At 35.1% G+C, this 27,891-nt stretch overlaps 3 protein-coding genes across 3 annotated transcripts; 2 read left to right on the top strand and 1 right to left on the bottom strand.

The window, feature by feature from the left end:
* Positions 1-29: 29 nt before the first annotated feature.
* LOC130742420 (beta-amylase-like) lies at positions 30-4,499 on the bottom strand. Its single transcript, XM_057594524.1, has 9 exons — positions 4,209-4,499; positions 3,817-4,071; positions 2,436-2,501; positions 1,939-2,337; positions 1,497-1,661; positions 1,101-1,364; positions 805-1,014; positions 469-708; positions 30-366 (listed from the first exon to the last, which is right to left on the bottom strand). Exons 2-9 carry the CDS (start codon positions 4,039-4,041, stop codon positions 154-156), a joined length of 1,782 nt encoding a protein of 593 aa, XP_057450507.1. The 5' UTR covers positions 4,042-4,071; positions 4,209-4,499; the 3' UTR covers positions 30-153.
* Positions 4,500-18,078: 13,579 nt separating this feature from the next.
* LOC130748932 (uncharacterized) lies at positions 18,079-19,318 on the top strand. The gene has a single exon (XM_057602181.1). It carries the CDS (start codon positions 18,572-18,574, stop codon positions 19,058-19,060), a length of 489 nt encoding a protein of 162 aa, XP_057458164.1. The 5' UTR covers positions 18,079-18,571; the 3' UTR covers positions 19,061-19,318.
* Positions 19,319-25,515: 6,197 nt separating this feature from the next.
* Positions 25,516-27,863, top strand: LOC130748753 (transcription factor ILR3-like). Its single transcript, XM_057601996.1, has 5 exons — positions 25,516-25,767; positions 25,891-25,947; positions 26,833-26,907; positions 26,986-27,148; positions 27,421-27,863. The coding sequence occupies exons 1-5, from the start codon at positions 25,637-25,639 to the stop codon at positions 27,673-27,675; spliced, it is 681 nt and encodes a 226-aa protein (XP_057457979.1). The 5' UTR covers positions 25,516-25,636; the 3' UTR covers positions 27,676-27,863.
* The last annotated feature ends 28 nt before the right edge of the window (positions 27,864-27,891 follow it).

The following is a 27,891-nucleotide window of genomic DNA, read 5'->3' as shown; positions in this document are numbered from 1 at the left end:
CTTTTATAGACATAAAGATCACATTCACATGTAAAATCGGCCAGTATAGACTGTATAGTGTGATAAGGAGCTTTTGTACAAACTACAAAGGGAAGGCGCAGCAGCAGCAGCAGCCTCTATGTAGGAGCCAAATATATGAAACTATTTACCTTCCTAGTTTCTTTTTTTATTACAAAAAATACGCCAGATAAATGCTACAATATCAGCAAAGAAACCAGGACCTTCAATGCTCATATCTGTTTCATTATTCCATGGATATGGCTGCAGCACTGGTTCGGTTCCGTGAGTAAGAGTCCCCAGATACGGTTTTGATCGCTGCATAGGAAACGTGTAATGACAGTATCTCTCAGGGTCTGAACAGTAATCCTACAAACAAATGCATTTTGGGGGTAACCTTTCATTACTAAGCTTCAAACATTAAAAGTATGAAAATATCATCATAGTCTTTAATTAAAGGCAAGTGCAAACCTGATTAGCATGCATCCTTCTCACAAATGTTTTGAATAATTGAAAATTTGTTTCCTGGAATAGCTCATCTGTCAAACGAAGGTATGTCACGCCATACATCCTCAGTTTTGGAGGGCTATGTCTGTTCACACCATTTGGTCTAGCATTCAGAAGGATTTGGTTGTAAGCTTCGCGATCATACCGCGGAAGTGCATTTTCTCCTGCAACTTCAAGGTTCTCCCTCCAGCCTGTACTTAGGACCTGCATGAGAATAAACAAATGATAATAACTGACATCTTCAATTTGGTAGAGAGTATATCAGATAGGGTTTTAATTTAAGTTGTTGAAATGAATAACCTGCTGAACAAGTTCCTGGGGACCGCTTTTGGCTTCTTCAACTTGCTCACAATTTCTCATCTCAAGGCATGTAAAATTTAGAATTGCACCATGTCGGTTGAGCATCCTTGCTATCGGACGGTATCCGTCTCTATAATTTAAGTTGTAGTATCCTGCAGTGAGCTCTGCAGCATGGTTTTCTGTTCTGTACCACCAGTGGATTCCAGAAACCTGTTTTTATAGGAAACTGTCAGCAGATTGATGCAACAAAAACAAAGGTGCTTGCAAATTTACCATATATATATTTATGATCTTACTTTTGCCGCTAACTTCACTTTGCAGCCTACAAATGCTTTGTTAGCTTCATCCATGATCGCATCACCGTGCATCACCAATATGCTGGAATACCATGTAAGAAAGATAATCCCCTGGTCTGTTAGGTAGGTTCCTTGTGATCTGAAAAATTCAGTAGATTCAGGTGTAGAATTGCATTCCCCAGCATTATCAGGCAGCTCCCATTCAGGATGGCCTAGCGCAGCTACAGCCCCTTTGAATTGAGCTTCAAGATATTTGTCATAACACTGCAAGATTACAGAAGAAGTTTGAGAATTGAAAAGCCTCATCAAGCTTAACCATATTTGTTTCAAGTGATATTAACCCAATATTATATGGTCCTATGGATAAGTTGTTACAGCAAAAAAGTCTTTACTCACCTGAAACTCTCCTATACCAGGAAATTTCCACCCTGTACAATATGAGTAAGAAGGATATCTGAGTTCTCCCGCAGGGCCAAGTCCTACTTCAATGTCTATCATGAGCTCAGATTCTAAAAAATCTGCCATATTCTCTCTGAAACTCCTCATATAGTCACCATACATCTGCACCAAACAGCCAATGCTAACACCAAGTAAACATATGAACATTAACAATCACTGCCTTTAGTCTAGAGGAACTGGGAAGTTAGCTATTGTTGATCTCTTCAATCAGTAGCCAGAATGACCAACCAAAATAGGCTTCTTTCATTATATGACCAACCAAACTGTGTGTATATTAGATAGGACTTGGTTAAACTTGAGCTTTGAGAAACTAACATGTAGAATTGTATTTCAGAAATAGCGAGAACATATATGAAATAAAAAATTTAAAGAAGCTGACCTGTATAGGAGTTCTTCCATGAAAAAGAGGTATGTCGTCCACACCAAGTGACAGACATTCCTTGTTCCTGATACCTGAGCGATTGGTGTAGAAGATATCAGGGTTTGAATCCCCAACTTCAAGCACCCATTTGGGTAATGGGATAAAAACAGAATCTCCAACATTCCCTCCACATTGGTGAAATGACATGATAACTTGCAACTTCAATTTGCAATCTTGAACCAGCTGAAACAAGTCCCTGTAAGCAGACCAATCATACTGCTGAGGCCCCTCTGATTCTACAATACCCCACCAGACATCAACCATAACCCCATCAACGCCTGCGGCGTGTAGCTCCCTCAGCTGTTTCTCAAGTCCGTACCGGTCTTGTAAGACATTGTCATTTGAGATAACTCCTAGCTGGTAGAAACACCAAAGCATTTTTAAAATGTAACACAACACATTCATATGTTGCATAGGTATGTTAGGTGGACAGAAGTTTAAGGTTTATTACATACTTGGAGCATCACATATACTGGTACATAATTTGCTAGCATTGGATCTTCTGCTGTATAGATTGTTGCCTGCATTTTATGACCATAATTTCAATTATACTGTCAGGAAGGGTGAAACTGGAGATGCTACTACATGCTTTTACTAGCTTGGTACTTTGGTCAATTTTGAACTTAGAGGAACGAAACAGGAAAGGAATTGAGAGAAGAAATGTGCTATATAGATGCATATACACACTAGTTTCAGTGCTTATAAAGAAAAACACACTAGTTTCAGTAATGACTAATGAGAACTCAACTCTAGTATCATTTTTTTTTTGGTATAGACTCAACTCAAGTACCTAACACAAATAACAGGAAAAAAACAGGAATAAGTAATTTTAACCAAACCATTTACTCAAGCAACAAACTTGAATGACAGGAAAAACAGCAATATCAAATTTTAACTAAAACCAACTAATTTAACTGAATCATGTGCCCTTTCAGAAAGAAATAAAAAAGTTTTTAAAGTGTAGTGTACAAGGCAAACTGCTGCATAATGTTGTTTTCCTGACAAAAGTAATATAATTTATTGACTACAAAAGAGATCTTAAGATGACAGCAAGAAATAAATTAGAGGCTTGAGTTCAAATTGGATTTCCAAATGTAATTGCGGCCGCATCTACCCGCAGTTGTCCGCAATTTGGTAACCATAATTTTTATTTTTTTGGTTTGAGTCAGGTTTCTTCTTTCGGAGGCAATCATGTTCGAGCCGGAAAATTCATATGATGGTTGGGAATTTAATGCTTTTATCTAATTTTGGAACTATTTTTATTTAAGCATTTATTTTTAAAATAAAATTAAAAATGTAGTTCCCTTTGAGGAAAAATCATTACTCAAAATTTTCATATAATAAAATGAAAAGAATTCAATATATATAAAAAAATTGAGTTCTAAAGTCGATCAGGAAGAACCATTTCTACTAAATAAAACCTGAAAGCAAGCGTGGACCACACAAAAACTCAAACACCTCATCTTCTCATTCATTTCACTCACTCACTCACTCACTCACGTCCAGTCCAAGAAACCAAACAAAATAGTACTACTACATGATTACAAAGAAAGGGGAAGACGATGAGTTAGGGTCATTATGGTCAATTCAACTTCGTTTGGTCACAAGAAAACGCAAAAAGATAGAACTGAACTAAAATACTTGCACAACGAGTGGAGAATATGCAGAAAGAAACAAAATGAAAACGGAAAAAGAAGAACGAAACACGTGCAAGAACGATGAACCATACATTCAATTCAATTCATATCAAAGTTCAAAACTACTCACACCTTCTTCTTCATGATTATGATATTGATACAGTAACTAATTAACAATGAATCAATGACTATTACTCACTTGTGGTTCAGCAACTGCAGATTTGAACAATGCGGAACACACAGCAGCTGCAGCGCGATGATTTTGATTTTTGTGGTGGTTCTTGACGTGTTTGGGATCCAATTTGAAGAAGGAGGCTTTTGGCTTCCTTGCTCTCTCTGCACGTATAGCTGTGGATCCTCCTCCTCCATTCCATGCTGTAATTCCCTGTTGAAAATACCTTTCTTGAAGATGAAACGTCGACATTGTCGTCTTCGTTTTCCTTGTGCTTCTGTGCTGCACACACCAAGATTAACGCCAGTAATTAGCTGCTAATCACGTTTACAACTAGGCTCTGTTTGCATGTAATGAGAAAATCTATCTGAGAATATTGAGAGAATCGAATAACAGAAAATGAAGAGAGAATGAATAACCGTAATTAGTTGCGGTGGTTTGAGTTCACTTTACGAATCTAGATTATGGAGCGAGCGAGCGAATAAGGAACGAACGTGACACGCGACGCGAGTGGACGTTGCTCTTTTTCGTTTTAAATCATAATTTTAGTAAAATATATGAGTCAATTATGATTATTTAACTATTGTTACAATTTAAATGATTTAATAATTACTAGGACGAATTCGAGGTTGGTTTGAGGGATATTTGCACATCAAACTCATCCCCATGTTTAAGTCTCTCAAAGTGAATTCAGTTAGACTAACCACAAATGAGCCATCAAACTCATCCTAACGATTAGATCTCTTAAAGTGAATCAATCAGACTAACCCACAAGTGAGCTCACTTTTATAATGAGCCTATAACCCGGCTCAACCCACCATGGGTATGTGGATTAGGTGACTTGGCTCAATTTTAATATAAAAAAAGTAAATGATTGTGGAAAAGTGCTAGAGCTCACAAAATTATGTTCACATTGGTCATTTAGACAATCACATTCTAAATTGGTAAATTAAAAAAGAAAGTTATACTAGATCAATAAATAACTTTTGAAAATGTACCATTTGTGTTTTTTTTAAGAAACTACATTTACATCTAACCTTTAGCCACAACCCACAAGACTTGGGGAGTTGTGTTTCGTCGAAAAACCAAAGCAGGTCGCACAAGTTCCTTGAATTACGCCCTCCCTTGAAAATGGCCTGGTCCACATTGAGGAAACTAGAGACAAATCAAGGCTGGACAATGACCTACCCACATAGCCAACAGAAAGACCACTCTGGATCACAGAATTGTTATTTAGGGTCTGGGATCAGCCAACTATATAATGGGGATTCTCGATATGTAATGCTTGCTCATTTTTACTCAGTATAATATTAAAACTTTATTACTTTCTCAGTCTCCTTGGCCTTTAAGGTTTAAACGAGAACAAATAATAAGGGTTGTCACAACTCACAAGCAACTTCTCCATCAATTTAAGAGATTTCCACCTCAATCTAAAACATTTTCACCAAGATGAAAATAACTACATCAACCAAACAATGCCACTAGATGAAGATAACTACATCGATCAAACAATGCCATGCGACTATAATACGAAGAATGGAAGATGCTAGCCCCCAAAGAAGCAAAGATTGAAAAATTGTAAGCAACAACACTAATAGTGTGCTAAGATACCAACCAATTCTTCTACAGATCCTTAACCCATTAATGAAAAGGGAATAATCCATTCTTCAATAGAAATCCAAAAAATCTATTTGACAACTAGTCTAGGAACAAAGTCAAAGACAACAAAATCAGCAGCAAGAACTACTACATAGGTCCAAAGTTTCTCGATGCAACCGCCAGGCAAGTGAGATTCAAAAGGCTCTTGATGTCCAAAGTTTTTCCAGCCTGAATGGGAGAATTTCATAAAACAATGCAGGGGAACATGGTTAAAACATCAGACAAAAATACAGTTGATGTGACATTAGAAAACTCAAATAACTCAAATTTTGATACAGGAAAATGCCAACATAAATTCTCTGATAGCTATTACAATTTGAAAACAGACATAAAAGAATACACAAAGTAAGAGATCAAAGCAATAATCACTAACAACTCAAATGACCAGTGATTACGAATGTATTGCATTGTGCACACATCAAATATAAACACGGATTCATAATCAACCAAATTGAACACCTGAAGAGTGAATTTGCTTCTAAAGTGAGCAAGTTGACTCTTGATTGCCCACTTCAGGTGATTTTCTTATCCAATAGATTGATAAAGAACGAAACAAAAAAAAAAAATGCATGCTCAGAATCAATCATAACAGGACAAAAGAAGCATAAAACCAAACACAACACAGCCTCATCCATCGCAACTCTGATTAGCCCAAAGAAGTTAGATCAGATTTCAACCCTCACATGTTAGTAAGAGAGTGCATATAATCTGACATTTTTGTCTTTCCCTTTGCTAACATGGTACTATCCTGTAAATAGTATTATGGCTAAAGAAAACAAAAGTAAAGAGGTAAGGGCATCCCACTCAGAAACTAACGCTTACTAGTCCAAGTGAAAAGGAGTTTGCTTCTATTTGTGCAAAAGCCATGCGATTCTTTAAAATGAAAATATTAAATATTATGGACCATAGTGATCTTATATTATCTGCTTAGTGTCTTAAACTTTCCTAACATGGCACTGTCTTCTCTAGTATATAACAGAGACCTATCAGCCAAATTCACATAGACCTAACCGACCCTCATCATAGTGGATCTTTGAGTACTTTCTTCTCAAACACTGGCAGTATATGTTGCTAAGTACTGTGAGGGGATACCAAAAAAAAGAAGTTTAAGAAAAGTATAGAGAAATAGACCAGGATTATCAGCTTTGCTGGGGCAGTCATAGCCCAGCACACACACGGTTTGACCATGCAATGTTGTGATAGGCCCAACTTTCAGCTAAGGAGTAATGATAGAAAATTGAAGCTCCGAATAAGTTGCTTGACTCACCCTTCTATTAATGAGGAACTCCACCGGACCATAGGTATTCCTACTTACAAAATGCTCAATTAGAAATGGTATGCAGACATCAAAGCGAACAACAACTGTTTGCCAGTTGGGTCGCAGAGAATTATCCAACGTTGGAGGACTCAAGTAATAATCCGCCTCACCCCTGTCCATCTGCCTTCAGTTGAAAAACTGATCAGAAACTAAAGGTAACTACTACAGGCTAATAATAAAAAACAGTAAAAACTAACTCTGGGGCTTACCCTAAGTGGATGCCAAACCTGTGACCGGCGAAGGTCGTGCATGCCACCTGTAAGACCCTATTTTTATGATTATTACTATTTATTTTAAATAAATAATGAAGTGTGGATTTTTAGTGATTAATGAATTTCTTGGATGATATGCGTGTGGAATTTTCATAAAATGTGTGAAAATATTAGTATTTTTATGGAATAGTAATATTTGGGTGTGAGGGTAATTATTTTATGGGGTTATGGGCCTCAAAAATAAGGTGTTTTGTGTGTTGCTTGGAGGCCAAGGTAGTGATGGCCGAATTTTGAAGAGAAAGATATAAGAAAAGATCTCTTTTTGATTTGTTTTTGTTTAAATGTAAAGATTGAGTTGCTTGAGAATATTACGTGACTTTGAATGATTTTTAGAGTAGTCTTAACGACCTAATATGACGAAACTTACTTCATAATAATTGTAGCTCTCTCTGTTATCTAAATTCTCCCTTTGACTTCATGTCATTCCAACCTCTGTAGCTCGAGTTATTCACGTTTTAGTGAGCAGAGGTCAAGCTGTCCAGTTTTCTTACTATTTTGCTGCAGGGTTTGTTTATTCCGAATTTTATTTTTACATTTTAAAGGTTTGGGTTTGTTTTTTTATAAGATGGGGTTTATACCTTTTATAATTATTGTACATTCAGATTTATTTTAAAAAGGTAATGCATTTATTTATTTTTGCAACTAAACATGTGATGGAAAGAAAAGGGTTTTGGAATCCGTAGTTTTGGGTGTGGCCGCCGGCCACCTATGAGGATTGGGGGTTTTGGTTTTTGCTTTGATTTTCTTTAATTAGTAATTAATATTATTAATGAGTTGGGTTTGGGCTTGGGTTAGAAAATAAGAAAAAGAAAATAACTCTAATCTTAAGAGTGTGTCGCCGAGTGTGTTGAGGGTTTGGAGAAAGCGTTGTTTTTTTTCACAAAACTGATTGGAGAGCAAACCTTCTACTGCTTTCTCCTTAGAACTTCAGTAAAGAGAAGAAAGAAAATTTGAGAGGGAAGAAAGAGATAGAGGCTGTGAGATAGAGAGAGAGTTGCGTGAGAGAGAGGGAAGCAAGGGAAGAAGAGAAAGTTGGTGAATAAGATTAAGGGAAGAGGGAGAACTCGAGCAAGGTGGGAGCAATGATCAACCACTTCATCTTTCATCCTCTCCTTCATGTTGAAAATACCATGATTTTATGTGAAAAAGATGTGATTTTGGGTGAGTTATACCATGCAGGGTTATTTGTATGATGGGAAACTTTCTTTATGCATGATTATTATGTGAAGTTTCTGTTTTTTTCATGCTCCTTACGTGATGCTATGATTCCATGATAATCACATGTCAAAAGTTGTATTTTCACTATTTTGCCTAGATCTGAATTGTGTGCTATAACATGCACTAGGTATGAATATGTGATGGTATTTTTACGATGAAACCTTGTTGGATTTTGGCCTGAGAAACTTGATCAATCAAGATCAAATTTTTTGGAAAACTCTAGGCCTAATGAGGCCACAGCCAAACCCTATTTTGGGGGTTTCGATGGATTTTTCTTGTTTCTTACTATCTAATTGTTGGCTGGTTGATTTGTTGCTAATTTTGTTATTGAGATTATGATGACATGGATTAAATGTTATTTGATATGGGGTGATCGAATCCTAAACATCAACTCTTGATTAATATACTGGGCTATAGTGCTAGAGTAGGCTATGGACCATGAGAACGATGATGTCGTTAGAGACAAACGGTTACTTGCACGCGAAAGTAAATTTATGGATTGACTGTTGTCAGCACCCAATTTTATCCTTCATTTATTAATGTAAATTATATTATTAATATTAGTATTATTATAATTATTATTACTATTAATATTTGTTTTTAGTTGTTAAAAAAGAACAAAAAAAATACAAATTACCTTGTTATTAAGATGAGTTGTTTAAATGTAAGAAAAAAAAAAAAGAAGAAGTAAAGAAAGTCACGTAAGTGACTAGAAATAAAGAAAGAAAAAGGAAAAAGGAATTCCTTCATGGTGAAGGACTCTGTAGCTAGGACAGTGGACAATATGATGCAGTACAAAAAGCAGGGGATGGGGAGCCGAAATAGTTGATTTTATTTGCAGGCAGTACTTTGATTAGATGCTCAGCAAATTGCCCATCACCATGACTAAGCAGCTTGCAAGCAAAGGTTGGAGTCTATAAAAGGAGGGAGATACACAGAGAAAAAAAGAAACCAGAAGAGAATAGAGGAATACAATTTTCCACCTCAATTTCAATAACCCTTTCATCTCCATCACACTTTTCCCAGCAACCCTTAACCATGGCAGCAACAACATATGAACCACCTTAGCCACCACAAAACCTTAACCTTCATCTTCCTTGCCTCCATCTCATTGAATATGTTTGTAACAGAAGGGGAAAATAGAGTTTCTGGAAAGGAAAAGAAAGAGGCGCGAGAGTAACATGATGCACCCATGGAATCCACCGTAGCTTTCTCTCCATTGCTGTGTGTGTTTTACTCATAGGAATTTAGGTCTGTGTGTGTTGGGCTGTGAAGCCCATGTTTTAATGTATAAATATCTTATTATTATTAGGTTTCTGTTACATGTGTGCGTGTGTGCGTTTTTATCAAAAGAAAAGTCAGAAATATGTTTTCATTTATCCTAAAAATCAAAATCCAAAAAAACATACAAAATCTTAAAAATACAAAAAATATCTTCTTTTAAAATCACAAAAAAATCCATATCTCATTCAAAAAATCATTTTAAATCAATTTATATTATGTAAGAACTACGTAGCCTTGACGTCTCCTCACAGAGAATACGTAGGCCGGGATTTAATTCCTGACAGACACTAAAAAATAGAAAACCTTAGGATTCTATATAAACAATTATTTTCTCTCATTTGTAAATATTAAATCATAGGATATCAAAATTTAAATCTTCTTTTTTGGGTAAAATGAATATCTATATAGTTATTTAATTTTGAAGTTATTTAATTTGGCACAATCAATCAGAGGTAACCGTTTTACGAACGTCGTGGGGTGCTAATACCTTCCCCATGCGTAAATGACTCCCGAGTTCAGAACTCTGACGCAGACCAAGTTTTCTCTTTATTTCAAAGGTTCCAATTTCCCTTAATAAATTGGTTGCGACTCTTTCGATTTAAAAAACTTTTTATGCGTCGTCCCCAGTTGCGACAGATGGCGACTCTGTTGGGGAATTTGAGAGTCAAGCCTAACATGATTGATTGTGTAAAACTTTATAACTTTATTTTTATTCATATTACCCCTTTTGTTTTTCTTTAAATATTTGATGTATATATTATTGATCACTTTTGTATATATGTTCTGATTATTATGAACACTAGGGTAGACGACTACTTGTGCTGGATTGAATATTAGGACTATAATACGAATTGAATATTAGGACTATAATACTAATTATAACAGTTTTTAATTGGAGGCCAAAAAACTATTTATACTACATTCAAATTTTGAATTTCATTGAAATTAAGCACTATATCAATGCATCATTTAATACTAATAATTACATTTTCAAAATTTAATTCAATATCAGACTCCTAAATCTAGCATGTTAATAAATTTCTTATTTGTAAAGTAAAAACCTAGAATTAAATAAAGACAAAATAAAGCTTAATCTTGAATGCTAAATTAATGTGATATTTACATGTGAAATGTTACATTAAATAAATACCTCAGAAATCAAAAAAAAAAAAAACTCAGAAATTCTAAAAAATTGTGATAAAAATGTTACCTTAAATAACTCAAAAATTATACTTCCGATATAAAAAATAATAATTATAATTTTTTAAAATATATAGTTTAAAAAGGTAACCGAATTTTAAATATAAGATATTGTGTTATAAAAATTAATTGCTATATTTTTAAAAGGTTATCGAAAGTTTAAATATTTAATTGGTTAAACTTAAAACAATTTAATAATTTTTTTTTAAATAACTCATAAATTCAAAAAAATGGTTATTAAAAACGTTACCTTAAATAACTCAGAAATTACAAAAACTGTTACCTAAAATTAAAAACAGTGATTTTACAATCAGAATATACTCCTTTTGACTTTAGCAATCAATCAGTCATTTAGTTTGGAAAACTATTATACGACTTATTATAAATATAACCACGGATAGAGTGTTTCTTCAAAGTAAAACAACATTTTCTCCTTTACCGTATCAGTGACTTGAGAAGAGATACATGATGAATTCCAACATCGATGCTATCTCCAAAATCAGAGGTTCAAGAAAAGACTGGAAGATCATTGTTAGAGTACTACGACCGTGGAGAGTACTGAACACAAAGCAACCTGACCAACTAGACTTCATTGACATTATCTTCATGGATGCGAATGTTTGTTTACGAAAAAAATCCTATCAAGAGTCTTTTAGTAGATTTCTAATTTATTTACCTTACTTGAGAGAACACAAAAAAAAGGAAAAATAACAAAACTCCTACAGTTAATAGGGTGACAAAATTTAATGACAAAATTTATATGTACAGTCTAGAGCATGCACGTTTCAAAATTCAAGTCGGCCTTAAAAGAGAGGTTGTGCTACGAAATTGTCATACTCAACGTCACTATCAAAACATTTATGTTCTTTTTTATTTTAATTAAGTTAAGGAAAATACTATAAAGCACGAGAATCCTTCGTCGAATGGTACGATCCAGTTGTTTTCAGATTACCAAACTGATTTTCTCTTTCCTCTCCAATATTAGAACTAAATCTAATTGGTTATTTATACCCATCGTGCTCAGTCGTGCCTGTGTTTCTCGTGTCATATAGCTGCACTCTTAAGTTAAAAGCTTATTTTCTAATTTGATAACACATTATTGTATGTCTATGTAAAAAATGTTTAGAGTGATATTACATTACCATTAAATTCTTTTTACTTCATATATTAAGCTTGATGTAAATTTGAGTGAACATATTTTGTTCTTATCCTTTTTATCTAATTTGTATTGTAAGATCGGTCATTGAAATTTTCATTTTTACATGATGTAAGGGTCATGTTGGCTACTATAGCAAGCAGCTGAGTAGCAGAGCCGGAGAACCCAATCACCAACGTTGACGTGGCAGACATGCATATCTGTCAGGCACGACACCCTATGATAATTGACCATCCTCTCCCCTTTTAACGGCTCAATTTAACCTGTGTGATTCATCCTCGTCCATGGTAGATTCCTTCATCATGTGCAATGGACCCCCTTATTTTACCCTGATAAGTGATAATGGCCAATCCAATTTTATATGTAGATGAACCATTTCTCTTTTGCGGTCAAGAGTTCCCTGACAAAGCGAAGAGGAATGTTATGTAGGAAATGAAAATTAAATAAACCAAACAATAATATCCACCATACTACCATATAAAGATACAATTTATTTGGCCCATTGAATTTGATGTGTAGTATCACCAGAAAATACTATTCATTGCCATGATAAAACTTTAACATTAAAAAAGTTGCCAAAGGTAAGAGAATCTTGTTTTTAAACTATTATTATAATGGCTAGAAAATGGCTCATGCTTAGGGTCAAAATATGGGGTTAAAACCAGCAATGTTACTAATGTAGTTATTGTAGTTTTTTTTTTTTTGAAATTCAACTCATAAATAGATTAAGTAGAACTAGGCATAGAAGCCAATACATCAGAGTCCACAAGCGGTAAAACCTCGTTAGGTACTTCCTCTAACCAGATAACCCTCGGAAAAGAGGAAGCGTGATGAGCTAGATAATCCGCAACCGCATTGCCACTACGGCGTTCAAAAGAAATAGAAACAGAATGAAATTGAGAAACTAAACGATGATAATCTGCTACAAAAGAATCCAAATAAGAACTACGACCTGAGGACCAATTCCAAGCATTAAAGACCTGTAAGCTATCCGTCTCCAGGCACACGGTCATAAAGCCAAGCTCCCTCGCCATCACCATAGCCCACCACAAGCCTTGAGCTTCCGCCAACAACGCAGACATAGCTGGTGTAGGATGCGAAGCTGCTGCTGCAAGGACCTCACCCAAATGATTCCGCACCACCATGCCGTAGGTAGCTCCCTCACCCTCACGATATGAGGCATCCAAATTTACCTTCGACATCCCTTGTCGCGACCTTGACCATGATGAAGCAAGGCTCCTCTGATCCCGAACCATTGGCGCTGGACCTGGTTAAGGCGCTGCACACAGACCAGCAACTCGCTGAAGAAGCCTCTCCATGCGAACATGAATGCTATCAAACACCTGGGAATTCCGAGCCTCCCAAAGAGCATAAACCCAGGTTTGAAACACGGTTATATGCTCTTCTTCCGCCGTCGATAGGAAAGCGATAACCAGCTCCAACATGGACGAAAACTGATCCACGCGCACGGCCAGGGGAGATGCAAACCAAAGCGGTCGCACCGCTGGTCAACGAACCAGAACATGATCAGAAGTTTCGGGCTCTGAACTACAAAAAGGGCAAACATCATCTAAATCCACTCCACAGACCCTCAAGCTATGCCTCACCGGTAGAACTCCTTTGATAGCTCTCCAAGCCAATTCTTTGCAACGAGGCAACGCATCTGTTCTCCAATTTTTTTTCCACAAGGGAGGTGGCAACGTGACAGCACGAGATGAGGAAGGAGCATCCTCATGAGTCAAAACTTGTAACAACTTGTAACCAGATTTGCAACTATACTTGCCATTCATAGTATAAGGATCACAAATTTCAAGGTAGTAATATTGGATTGGGATCACAAATTTCAAGTTAGTAATATCTTCAAACTAGAAATTAAACCCGTGCGTTGCACGGGTTCGTTTTTAATTTGTATTTTTTAATTATAATATTTAAATTTGTAGAAAGGTAAGAAAGTTATTATTTAGAAGAAGATTTAGAATATATGTATAATTAAATATAATTGAGTTATGATATTCTCACACTTTCTTTCTCTAATAAGGGAAAAAAGGATCAAACAGGTAGATTTTTTTTTTTTTGCTTCATCGGAAGAAAAAATAGGTAGATTTCTATTGAGATTGAAATGAGAGTAGTTTTTTTTTTATATAAAAGAAATTTAATTACTTAATTAGATTAGTATTGAAATGAACGTGGTAGTCTACTATTTTTTTTCTAATATTGATTTAGTCATTGCAGTGATGTTATCAGTTGTGCTAATTTTTTTTTATCAAGATTGATGTGTTGTTTACCATTGCTGGTGGCATATGAATTCTTTTAAAATCACTTTCACGAACATAAAAATAGATTCTATCTAATTCCAGGATGGACGTCATTTGTTCCCTTTGAATGATTAAGTTGCTATTTTTTTTTCCATAATATGACAATATTGAGGAGTGAAAGATTCTTATTTCTTATCAAGAATATAGTGAGTACTACATTTTACACTTATCTTTCTAGTGCAGTATATAAATTTATGTGGCTCACACTTTGTTACTGTTTTGTGTCATATAAATATAGAAATGATGATATATTTGTATGATTTCAATTGAATGAGAAGAATTCTTTAGTTAATTACCATATATGTGAAACTCACAGTTTTATTTTCCAATCATCTGCAACGGGGATATATCACTAAGTAATGTGTGTTTCTTGTTGTTGTTGATGATCTTTCTCCTGCAATAAAGAAATAAGAATGAGTAATTTAAAAAAACAATTTTGAAATTAACTAAAATAATTGAAAATGACATACTTGTTGAAGTAGTTAGAGACAATTGTCATTTTTTCTCACCAGCAGCTGAAGTCTAAGAAATATGAATAATTTGAGTTTGTGAGTGATTTCACCGGTTTGTTTATATAGAGATATAATATATGCATGGTTCAATATAATACATTTCATTTTTTATTTATTTAATGTAGATAGTTGAATAGCCTCTTGACATTAACAATTTTATTCAGTTTTTGACACTGGTATTGCCATCATGCCACTATTTTTAATTTAATGTTAGTTTTTCTTCGGAGTTACTATGTTAAGGAATTCTAAGAGTTTGCCAGTTTAAGAAAAATAGATATATATTCTTGCAGAAAATTGGACAGCAAACTAAGACCATTGCATATCAAGATTAATTTTGGCGGAAGTATGCTTTATTGTTAATAGTTTTTTTTTCTTGGACTAAATTGATATTAGTTTAAAATTAACATTAAATTTGATTTTAATTTAAGGTACTGTGCTAAAACCATTTGCAGATATAACTTTGTGGCCTGTTACACTTTTGACATGAATGTTACTCTTTTGCTTATACATTTGATATTTATTAAGTTTAAAACTGAAATTATTAGTGCACAAGTTTCCACTACCCGTTCATTCACTCACTAAGCTATCTCATTAAAACACCAGTTTTTTTACTAATGTATGTAGGTTCTCATGTGTATTTGTACTTAATACTTAGCTCAAGTGAGCTTTACTAATATATATAGATATAGATAGATTGATATTTTTTTTTTGAAAAAACTAAATATATATATATATATAATTACTTTGGGAAATAAGAGCCCCAAGTACAATATAGATAGATATATATTGATAGAAACTTTTTTATTTTAAAAGTATTTTATCTAAATTATTTATTAATAAATATTATTTTGATTTTTTAAATTTGTCAAATGCAAAGCTCAAGTCAATTTTAAGTCTATGAATGTTGTTATTTAATATAAGTAGTTGAATAGGTTTTTATAATACAATTTTTTTTTCAGTTTTTAGTTTATTAATTTTTTCATTTTTTAATGTATTTAATATAAAGGTATGTAAGCTTTTATGGTTTAAAACATTAATTGCATGCAAAAACACAAGTGTGCTTTACATATATATATATAATATATATAGATAGATTATCTAAATTATTTATTAATAAATATTATTTTATTTTTTATTTTTATTTTTTAAATTTGTCAAATGCAAAGCTCAAGTCAATTTTAAGTCTATGAATGTTGTTATTTAATATAAGTAGTTGAATAGGTTTTTATAATACAATTTTTTTCAGTTTTTAGTTTATTAAATTTTTCATTTTTTAATGTATTTAATATAAAAGTATGTGAGCTTTTATGGTTTAATACATTAATTGCATGCAAAAACACAAGTATGCTTTACATATATATATAGATTTTACTTGATACAAGAAACAAATATAAAAACAAAAAATTACCACCTAAGAAACATTGTACCTAAGGAATTTGCCGAAAACAAAGGAAAGACCATTCGAAAGAATGTCTCAAACCGTCAATGAAAATGAAGTACAGGCACCAAGTTAAACTTTGACAAAAAATTTGCAATTGCATTACTCTCGCAAAACAAAATGATGGGAAAACATGACTAATCATATTAAAGAGACTTCTTAATCCAACTAATAATAGATGCATAATGGTAAAATTCTAGATGAAAAACGTTATAAGCCTAAAACATGCTTAGAACTAGAAGGAAAAAAACTCAATTTACCAAAATATGTATTGCCAACTAACATTTAGCCTATATAGGCTTAATCAAGTTTTTGGTCCCTAGCCTTTGTCATGAATGTGGCTTTAGTCCCTCGCCGGAGCAAATGTGGGCATTGGTCCTCACTTTTTTTGCAAAATAGTTGCCTTTGGTCCTTCCGGTCGGTTGAGTCAACGTCGGAGCTCCGTTAACTGATGTGGCATTGCCACGTCAATTAAGGAGGTTCAGATGACTTTTTTTTCTTTTTCATTTTAAAAAATAAAATTAAAACACCATTAACCCTCACTAATTACTCACTAATTAACTTCCTTCTTAATTAATTCAAAAAAAATCTATCTTCTTATTCATCTTCTTCTTCAACCCAGATATGTCTGGTTTAAAAAAAATCAGATTTTTCAAAAACAAAACCCCATATTCTCCCAGCCTCTTCTTCCTCCTCTTCCTCTACCAGAACTTAAAATCCATCAAAATTCCACAGGAAACAATTACCCATCTAATAATCTTTCAACACAATGATACAAGAATCTAAGCTCTAACCATGAAAAGAGATGAATTTACAATTTGTAAATGTTGCCCACAAAACCCATCAATGCTGCATTATTCCAGCAATGCACCCGCACAAGCAGTATGTTCCACAAGAATCTGAAAACCTTCCCTTGCTTTAACAACAGACAACAATGTTCCAGCCATCCCATTTCACGACTACCCAGCAAGGTGCTTAGAACCACCCTTCGACTAACAGCAACCAACAACAAAAACACAGTGCATAAATTGTAAACAAGTAATATTCACAGACCTTCCAAACAGAGTAAAGTTTGGGTAGACCACTCAGAAAGTGATGAGCTGAAACCACACACCTCTAATCTCCCCTTTCTCTCCACCACCACCAACCGCCGAATCCCTCCTCCTCCAAATCGAAGGGAAGAAGAAGCAAACCCACGAAAAACTTCTTCCTCCTCCTCCAGATCTGGCCCCCTTTTCTCTACCCACCGCAACCCATATCCACCATACCCATAATTCCCACCCACCATGACCATCGAAACTCCCACCCCCCAAAACCCATAACCCCAACCCACCGCTACCATACCCACATCGCAGATCTGAAAGAAAAAAGAACGACGAACCTAGAAACACCACCAAGCTGAGGCAGATCGAAACCCAGGGGGAGAGGGGGGAGGTTGAACGAAGAGGGGGAGGATGTTGATGATGGTGAAAGATGAAAGATGAAAGATGATGATGATGAGAGATGTGTGGATGAATCCAGAAGATGAAAAATGATTTTTTTTTTTAAATTAAATGAACGACTTAATTAAGGGTTTTAATTATATTTTTTTTAGAATTTAAATGGAAAAAAAGCCACATGGACTTCATTAATGGACATGGCAAGGGTCACATCAGCTGGCGGAGTTCCGACGTTGACCCAACCGACCGGAAGGACCAAAGCCAACTATTTTACAAAAAACTGGGGACCAATCCCCACCTTTACTCCGGCGAGGGACTAAAACCATATTTATGACAAAGGATAGAGACCAAAAACTGAATTAAGCCGCGTATGTATATAGAAGTGCTTACAACTCATCACATAGACTATCGGTAACATTAATGTGACTAGCATAGCCAAGAACTAAAATGTCATCGTGAAATCGCACCGCACTACCAACACCACCATTGTACATCTCCAATTTGATTCATATGATAAAAATGGAGAGAGTAATTCATAAAGATGAAAGCGTCCTTGACATTGGTTCATATATAGCATTGACAATTCCACTTTTTTCTAGTGCCTAATTGCTCTTCACATGCTCACATTTAAGAGTCCACAATCCATTTAACTCCCTCATTCTCTACCCATATTTATAAGCCAATCCATTGACAATCTCACACACAACACACTCAGACTCACTCACTCACTCACTCTCTCTTCCCATCCTGAAAACGCCATGAGAAAAAGACGAAAAAGAACCCACAAGACCCACACCCATTTCTGCTAAACAAAATAGAACAGATAGGAATTGGAGAAAGAGTAGCAGCTGTACTAGATAAAGAAAAACCAAGTTCATTACAAGGACAGACAAAAGCCCCCACCATCACTCTCTTACTGCAGCAGAACAACAACAACAACAAGTTCAGAGGAAAAAGCTGAGAAAGCAAACATGTGCTACGTGGGGAAAGCTACAAAGATCTTCATCTTCATTGTCACCGTGCTCGTTGTTTTCGGTCTCCTCTTGGGATTTGGGATCCTGCATCGCCGCCACCATAACAACAACACCGCCAAATGCTCCGACGGCTCTTGCAGCTCTTCTTCTCCGGCAACCTTGATCCCAACCCCAGATTTCAACCCACCGAGCTCCCCTTTTCTCCCTGACAACCCAACCCCTCCGCCGCCGCCAGCTCCTCCCACCGCCGCCACCACCCCACCGGTGGAAAATCCAAACCCTCCCCCTCCTCCTCCGACTCCGGCTCAGTCCGACCCATCTCCGCCGCCGCCTTCACCGCCGTCACCATCTCTGCTGCCGTCTCCTCCGCCTCCACCGCCGGACACTGCCGCTCCGAATCCTCCGAGCGTGGCGGCACCGCCTACGAGAACACCGACACCAGGTTCGAATCTAGTGACTCCAGGTCCTGTACATGCTATTGCTTAATTAGCTAGGTGAGCTGCATTTTGCAGCGGTTGATCGGTGACGGTAATTGAAGACTCTATAATTTTCTTGATGCCATTTTTGTTGATTTGGGGAGGAAAAAAAAGAGTAAAAATTGAAAAGTGGATCTGAGTGTTTCTATTTTTTTCACATTTTTTTTACTGAGTGTGATGGGGAAAAGCATCTTTGTAAGCTGGTCTAGTAAATTTACAGAGCAGTCCTTGGTATCTATATTGATTTTCAATCATCCCCTTTTTCTTCTTGTCTTGTCTGAATATTCCTTTGATTCACTTCATGTAATTGTTTACCATTATTCTTAATTTTATTTGACTTAGTTAATTACCAAATTATGATCACAAAGCTCATGAATGTGTGAGGGAGGGATCCATATCCTTTGTTCATAGTTCCAGTTTCAATGTAAGTCCCACCAGTTAAAAAAATTGGCATAATTATCTTCATATCGTTATCCTTAAAGGAGAAGTGTTAAGTTTTAATTGGTGAGATAGAGTTTTTGAACAACTTGTCTAATAGCTAGCTAGATCGAATACAAGTTTTAGAAAAGAAATTGCAATGTATTCGGAAAGTGGGAAGAACGTGAAGAACTAAAAAGGTGCAGATTTCCTTGTAATTACTCGCAAGAATTGAATAAGGGTATGGGGGATGCATTTGGTTCAGTATGACTAAAAGACAGTATATTGTGTTAGTGCGCCTTCTCAATTATGCATGTTTGTTTTGGCGTTATCTCTAAAGTAAATGTGATTTACTATATTTCAATGTAATAATGAAACAATTATAAATTTTTTTTTTGAAATATGAAACAATTATAATTAGTCACCTTTAATTTAGCGTGGATTAAATAAGCAGAATTTTAATATGTTGGCGTCAATATGAAAGGGTGTGTAACTTGTGTTTAATGAAAATCCAAAGCACACGACCTTCGTGATCCTGGAAATGGAAATGATATTCTCTTGGGGTGCTTCTATTGTTTTTCAAAAGGGTAAATAGCCAACTTGGTCCCTGAATGTGTTAACCGCCTTCAATTTGGTCCCTAAACTTTTAAAATGCCTTCCGTAATCCCTGAATGTGGCAAAATGCATTCAAGTTAGTCCCTGACGTTAAAAAACTTAACAGACGTTTACGGAGAGGCTGACTTGTCATGTTTATTTTCCACTTGGAAATTCCACGTAAGAAAAGTGATTTGATCAAAACATTAAATCTTCAATTTAGTCCCTATAGTTTAAAAAAAAAATTTCTCTCCCCATCTTCCTCTACCTCTCCCCACCACTATCACCCTCTCTTCCTCCCACCTTCCTCCCCAACCGTCCACCCACCCCACCACCACCACTCTAAAATCCCAACTGAAAAACCATAAGCCAAGAAACCCCAAATTTTCAAAGATGTTAAAGAAAAAAAAAAGGAAATGTGTATTGTCTTCAAATCAAAGTATCAAACCACCACCGATCTCCACTTCTCAAACCTCCGATGACACATGTTCTATCCCCAACACCACCCACTTACTCTTTATTCTCAAGATTTGATTTTTATGTAACCCTTTATACCTCTTTCCATTTTCTGGATCTGGGTTCCTTTATCTCGCTCCACAATTGAATCTTTCAATCTGACCATTTAGTTTTGTCAGTCAGCAACGTTCTCAGACGGAAATTCTCTTCAATCTCTGAAAGCAAACCCACCCTGATTCCCTCATCCTCTGTCTCTCTTTCAATCTGGCAATTGATTTGTGTTCTCGGTTAATCTGTGATTTCTTCTCCATTTCTATTTTATTTCATGTCTTGTAAATGTACCTACTTTTTTTCCCTTCCTCTTTCTGGGTATTTTAGGGTAGGTTTTCATTCGAAATAGCTAATTTTGGCTGCTGAACTTCAATTTTTATTTGTGGTTCACTGGATTTTGTTTGACGGATGAAGCTTCATTGTTATGGAATTTGGAATATGAATTTGAAATTTTGAATACATTTGGTACTGTTGATGCAGGATGTTAGGAATTTAGAAGAGTTTAAGGTGAATTACAGGGAGGTGAAGGACTTACAATATCACATTTTTAGTTCAATTGATCGGAAAATGTGCAGTATTGGTGCCCAAATTTGTGGGAATGATTCTGGAAGAGGGTTAAATTTCTGAGTTTAGAGTGGTGGTCGTGGAGTAGGTGGACGGTTGGGGAGGAAGGTGGGAGGAAAAGAGGGTGATGGTGGTGGGGGAGAAAGAATTTGTTTTTGAACTATAGGGACTAAATTGAAGACTTTAAAACTTTCTCAACATTCAAATGCCACATAAGCTTCGGCCTTAACAAAAAAAAATCTACGTCAGCATTCCGTTAACGTCCGTCTACTTTTTTTAACTCGGGGACTAGTGTGAATGACTTTTGCCACATTCAAGGACTACGAGAGGCATTTTAGAAGTTCAGGGACGAAGTTGAAGGCGGTTGACACATTCAGGGACCGAGTTGGCTATTTACCCTTTTCAAAATCTTGGGATGCTTTTTTTTTGGTAGGGTGAACTGCAATAAAAATCACTTTCCGGGCCCAGAGGTCAGTGAACAAGAAGGCCCGGATCATGGTCCAGCCCATAGTTTTGTTTTTTTGGTATTAAAGAGAATAGCTGTTACAAAAAAAGAAGCTATTATTGTATTTTTTTCTTTACGTTAGTTTTGTTATTTCTCCAATTTTCTAATCAGCCATAAGCTTGGCTAACTAATCAGCCAACATTTACGAAAGAACTTAAGGATGCCAAGATCCTTAATGCCATTCTATGAATCATGCCCAACTAAAACTATATGATCATCAACATAAACCAATAATATAGCGAATGATTCAACCTGTCTCTTAACAAAGCACAATTAGGACAACTTCTCATACCATTTTCTAGGCTTGTCTCAAGCTATATAGAGACTGCATCAATTTGCAACTTGAGTATTATGATCCCCTTCAATGCCTTGAGGAAGTTTAATTTCATGTAAATATCTTCACATAAGTCTACACTCTACATGAACAAATACACTATTCACGTAAGTTGATAACAAACCATATAATAAATGTAAAATTGCCATAAACAATTGCATTTTGATAACTACTGGTTGTTATATTTTTAGGGGTTGTCTAAATGACCCATGGTGAAATTATGGTTATATTACTCATTGCTTAGTTGTTCCAATTATATTGTCACATGTGTCACTATATTATCCACCTCACTTTTTATTTTTTATTTCCGTAATATTTATTTTATTAATTAATTGAATTGCACAATAGCCCTACCAATTTAGATAATAACTTAGTACTCCTTTTTTTTTTAAAAAAAAATCCCCAACCCCCCTTCTTTCACGTTCTTAATTCCCTTCGCCGGCACCGGCGTAGATCGAGTAATTTACCCGTCACCCCCACCTTGATTGACCAATATAATTTGTTTGAATCATGTATGAGACCTTCATTGACCATCATACTGAACAACAAAACACATTCCTTTACAAGGTTTTGCTTACTCATGCTACTAATAAGGATACAATATGCTTCCCTGTCAAGATTGTTGCCCACTATCAACATTTGCGAGAGTAATTCTAACAGATCTTTTGCCTTGCCCGATTTAGACAATTCACGCATGACAGTAGTACAAGTGGCGTCGGCGAAGGGAAGAACGTAAAAGAAAGGGGATTAGGGTTTTTTTTATAGAAAAGGAGTACTAAGCTATTATCTAAATTGGTAGGGGTATTGTGCAATTCAATTAATTAATAAAATAAATATTATGAAAATAAAAAATAAAAAGTGAGGTGAATAATATAGTGACACATGTGACAATATAATTGGAACAACTAAGCAATGGGTGATATAACCCTAATTTTATCATGAGTCATTTAGACAACCCCATATTTTTAAAGGATAAAACTTAAGTTCAACTTCATCACTATTGTTACCTAATAAAGTATGACACGCAGACTAAAAAATGGTAATTCAAAAAATTATCACAATTAAGTAAGTGACTAAATGAGTAACATAAGTTTTTTATAACATCTAAGTTTTATCTATTTTTATCTATTCTTAAAACCATGGGGGATGTTAAGAGAAAAACGATTTTTAAAACTATTATAGAGTTCATCCATATCCCATCGCAGTGACGTCAATGAAAGGCATGGATCATGCCATCCCCAAAAGGCTAGTTGGACTTTATTATTGGTCCAATTTTGAAGAGCATAGATGAGCATACTAAGCTAATTAGTGGAAAGTTCTACAGAATCTACTAGTATTATTGAGCTAATTACCGTTTTTTTGTTACTATAATTAAGATGCCAAATTCAATAAGGTAATTGCTAGAACCGTCACTGAAACTGGTCCCCTCCCCCCACCCCCCCCGCCCGACCTTATAAATAGTCCTTCATCCAACCAATAGAACCCTCCTACAGCAGTAAGGTACATTTTTAAAAAGAATTGTAGTAGTTAGTAGTTACTTTCTTAAAAATTTAAATAAAATGATATGAAATTTTATCAAGATATCTCAAGTGTGTGGTTGATAGCTGATAAGCTAATTAATTAACTTAAAAAGAATTTGGTAAAACAAACGTGTTGCATTAACTCAAATGATAAAAGGACATACATTTTGAATTATGATTAACTTTTGTTTTGTTAGATAAGAGCATTTCATCATGGGTACTTACGCTAAATGATATGAGTTTAATGGATATGCACTGACAGTGTAAAATAGTTTTACACAGTCATCCAATCAAAACATGCCACATAGGAGAGATAATTACATTTGACTTTAATTTTAATTAAAAGAATAAGATATTTTTTGATTTGGCGGAATTCAATTGGATGTCTACTCAAATGATATTAACAATTTTTATAATTTTATTACGAGTAATTTTTTTTTAATCTTAAATAATTAGATAAGAGTGACTTATAAACAAGAAACTAAAGGAATAAGTAACTAATACACTCCAATTAATATACTATTTAATTGGAGTGTGGAAAAGAAGAGAGGGTACGTCAATGTGATACATTTAATAGTAATATTAACTAATTAATTAAGGGAATTACTATAAGAAAATAATGCATTACTTAAATTCAAGTTGGCTTTAGTTGTGTAAACCTAATTGGATATTGGTCGGTCCAACTAGTTCAATCGGAAACTGGTCAAGTATATAGTAAATGTTGGTATCTTAAAATTTTTGCGATACTGATGACACATGCGATTTGTAGCGGTTTTTAAATTCCAAAGTAAAGAAGCTTTGCAGTTTGTGACGGTTAAAACGACAGAAATCACATGTGTGTCGTAGGGCTGAACTAAGGCCAAAGTCACCCAAGCAAGGGCTTTAGGCCCGAATTTTTTTATACTATGTAAAAAAGACCCCCCAATTTTTTTTTACTAAGTCAAAAAGGTCCCAAAAATCCAAGCATTAATAGTATATTAATCAGAACTATGTTTCTTTCCTTTTTCACCTACTCGACGACAAACACAATTTGTTGACCCTTTAATTGTGTTAATTTCAAATTTCCATGGTCATCATTGATATTAACGTTATGCATTAGTTTCAAAAAAAGCATTATGCATTGATGGTGTATTGATGACTTATGGCTATATTATAAGTTTAAAAGAAACTTATTTGATTTTCAATTTCCATTGTCTGCTATATTATGTAAGGTGTTGGCAGCAAAGGTTCTAGCCTTCTAGGCACTGAACACAAAATATCCTCTTATACATTTTGTACTGTTTTCCTACAAGCTATCATCCTTTTCTTACCTGGCATTTATGGGTAAATGATCTGTGAAGGTTCCAAGGTGCGCTATCTCGAGTGCACGGGTTAAATCATCGGCTGTGTAAACCTTGGGACAGTACAAGCTTAGGAGATCTGTATCGGAGTCTGTCGAAAATTTGCTTTAGGGAAAGGATCTTAGATCAAACATATCTCTACAAAGATAAAATGGATTAGCTTATTATCAATTGAAAAAGACATGTAAATCAAATTGATTATGATAATTTAATAAATAATTTTACATTTTAAAAAGCTCGAAAAATAAATTTTAAATAAAAAATTATTTTTACGTAAATTTTTTTAACAAAGAAATTTTTTAGGTAAAAAACCCAACTTTAAAATTTGTTTTAGGTCTCATTTAGTGTTGAACCGGCCCTGGTGTGTGAGTAATGCGGCCGCGGAAATTTTTGTGTACATAATAAATAAACCCTGCTTTCATGTGAAGCGGTCCCTAGTTTTAGGCATGGCGTTTACTTGGCTCCTCTGGACTGTATCAACGTAATACAATGTATGGCAATTGGCCATGGCGAACAGTGCTAGCACGACACACAATCTTCTGCTTCCGTCACCAAAACTCACAAATCGCAATCACTCACAAACAATGACTTTCTCTTCACTCTTCTTACAAGGGACATTTTAAACAAAACAAAATGCCAAACGAACAAATCAACATTGTTCAATGTTAGTTACATTACATAGTAGTAGTATTATATTATTCTCACGCTATTATTTTCACAGTAATTTCACTGCTCTTTAGGTTCCACTTGATATATACACACATTCTCCTCCTACTCTTACCTTACATTATTGCTCCCAACAACAATGGAAATTGATTCCTCAGGTGATTCCTGTTGGCTCTATGATTATGGCTTTGATGATATCTCTGTTGCTGCTGCAGCTGATTTCATGGTTGCAGACTCTGCTGATTTCACCTGGGTTCCTTCCAATATGAAGTGGGTTTGGTTTTGTATTTCTTTATATATTGTTCACTAGAAAGGTCAAACCTTCATTAGAAAGCTAGAACCCCAGATTATGATTAAGTGAATCATGACATGATGGTTGATTTGTAATTTCAGCTTGGAAATGGAATACTCACTGGATTCAACTGTCTTCGAAAGTGGCCCTTCAAAGCGGTGATTTCTCTTATTTTGTTCTGCAAAGGATATGTGAAGTTGATGTTGTTCCTTCACAACTGTTTGACTATTGTGTAGTGACTTCAAAGTTTTGTGATTTGGCATTTTGACCATTTGATATATGAACCAGAACTAGAAACTTTTTAAAATTTTATACAGCTTTGACTTTTGTATCTTGAGATTCTGTAGCAATTGAGCACCCAATTATTCAAATTATTATGCAGACTAGAAATATACATACTGTTTTCTTTCTCCATGTGAGTATAGAAGAAATTAATACTTGAAGTGTATAAGGGTTTGAGTAAAAAGATTCTTCAAGTAAACTGAAGCTTGAAATGATGCTTCTAATTTCCTCTACTAGCAGCCATTAAAGAATCTAATTATTAAAATTGTTTCAAATATGTTAATTGATGTACTTCATAAATTTGGAGATCAAGGAAGCCAGTTATGTTCCTTTCTTACTTTGTTTTCAGTGATTATGTTCATACTTAGTGATCTGATGACAAGAAATATACTTCTCTACTATGCCTGATTTTGTCAATTACATGCATTTAAGTTCAACTTTAAATTTGACAGGCATGGTTGGGCTTGCTGAATTACATGTGTGCTGATTAGTGACTAGCTTTGTTTTGCATCAGTCAAAAGTCAAAACTAAATGCATAAGAATCATGCTAGTTGCTGATAAAATGTGATCTTGAACTACTGTTTTCTTTCCTCCAATTATTTATGTGTTAATTGATTGAGAAATCAAGCATTTCAATTAGTCCGGTTTTTTCAACTCAAAATTTGTGATTTATTAGCCTTCATGTGCTTCTTTTACTCTGTCACCCTTCCCTTTCTTGTCATGATTTTCCCTAAATAAATGATATGAAACTGTTACTTCAGGTTAAGGACTGAATCAAGTGTGTCTGGCTCCAAGGCATGTCGTGAGAAACTACGAAGGGATAAACTGAATGAGAGGTATGCTATTAATTTGCATGTAATCTGATTTAGTTCAGACTTCTGAATCTCATTTCTTCAATTTGACATAACTTCAAGGTTTCTGGAATTGAGTTCTATCTTGGAGCCTGGTAGGCAGCCCAAAACAGACAAGGCTGCTATAATAAGTGACGCGGTTCGAGTGGTAACCCAATTAAGAAATGAAGCTGAGAAGCTGAAGGAAATGAATAACGATTTACAAGAAAAAATTAAAGAGTTGAAGGTGATTTTCTGTTTATAATGGTTATGTCGAAGTAATATGGTTATATATTAAATTTAAGGCTATACTTTGTATTTCTAAGAAAAAGTGCCATGGTTCCAGTAATTGTGAGTGCAGCTCGGTTAAGTATTTGGTAGGGAGAGCTTTGCCTCACATAGTCCTATCCGGCTTGAATATGATTAACTCCGTGGAAGATATCTGTGGTTTAAATTACAAAAAAAAAGTGGCATGTGATTATGTGTGAATTGAAGTTCTGAACTCATGGTTCCTTGCAGGCTGAGAAGAATGAGATTCGTGATGAGAAGAATAAGCTGAAGCTAGACAAAGAAAAGTTAGAGAAGAAGGTCAAATTGAGAAATGTACAGCCTGGCTTCCTCCCTCACGCCGACGCAGCTGTTAAAGGGAAAGGTGCTGCTAGCCACAAGCTGATACCTTACATTGGTTATCCTGGAATTGCCATGTGGCAGTTTATGCCCTCTGCTGTACTTGATACATCAAGGGATCATCTTCTTCGACCTCCAGTTGCCTAGAGTGGTTAGCATCCACTTCTTTGCTGTATGTGTGCTTTGCTTGTATAATATTTTTTCCAAGTTATTCACTATGTCTCTATTATTGTGTGTGGCTGAAAGTGTTATTGGAGACTGCTTGATTTGATAAATTTGTGCTTCTACAATCTAAACTATAATATGAAACTGGTATGGTCATGGTTTTTCTCCGATTTTGGTCTTTTCCACGTTAAGGTCTTG

The sequence above is a fragment of the Lotus japonicus genome, chromosome 3, assembly GCF_012489685.1.
Source record: "Lotus japonicus ecotype B-129 chromosome 3, LjGifu_v1.2".
NCBI classification, from domain to species: Eukaryota; Viridiplantae; Streptophyta; class Magnoliopsida; order Fabales; family Fabaceae; genus Lotus; species Lotus japonicus.
The sequence above is the reverse complement of the archived record's forward strand: the minus strand, read 5'-3'. Positions and strand labels throughout refer to the sequence as shown.

Coding starts and splice junctions, on each gene's coding strand:
- LOC130748932 (XM_057602181.1), top strand. CDS start 18,572: ATGTGCTACGTGGGGAAAGCTACAAAGATCTTCATCTTCATTGTCACC.
- LOC130748753 (XM_057601996.1), top strand. CDS start 25,637: ATGGAAATTGATTCCTCAGGTGATTCCTGTTGGCTCTATGATTATGGC. Junction 25,768..25,890: donor TGGGTTCCTTCCAATATGAA/GTGGGTTTGGTT, acceptor TTGTAATTTCAG/CTTGGAAATGGAATACTCAC. Junction 26,908..26,985: donor AGGGATAAACTGAATGAGAG/GTATGCTATTAA, acceptor CATAACTTCAAG/GTTTCTGGAATTGAGTTCTA.
- LOC130742420 (XM_057594524.1), bottom strand. CDS start 4,041: ATGTCGACGTTTCATCTTCAAGAAAGGTATTTTCAACAGGGAATTACA. Junction 2,502..3,816: donor CTGCAGTTGCTGAACCACAA/GTGAGTAATAGT, acceptor CATAAAATGCAG/GCAACAATCTATACAGCAGA. Junction 1,365..1,496: donor CTGGTATAGGAGAGTTTCAG/GTGAGTAAAGAC, acceptor GTAATCTTGCAG/TGTTATGACAAATATCTTGA.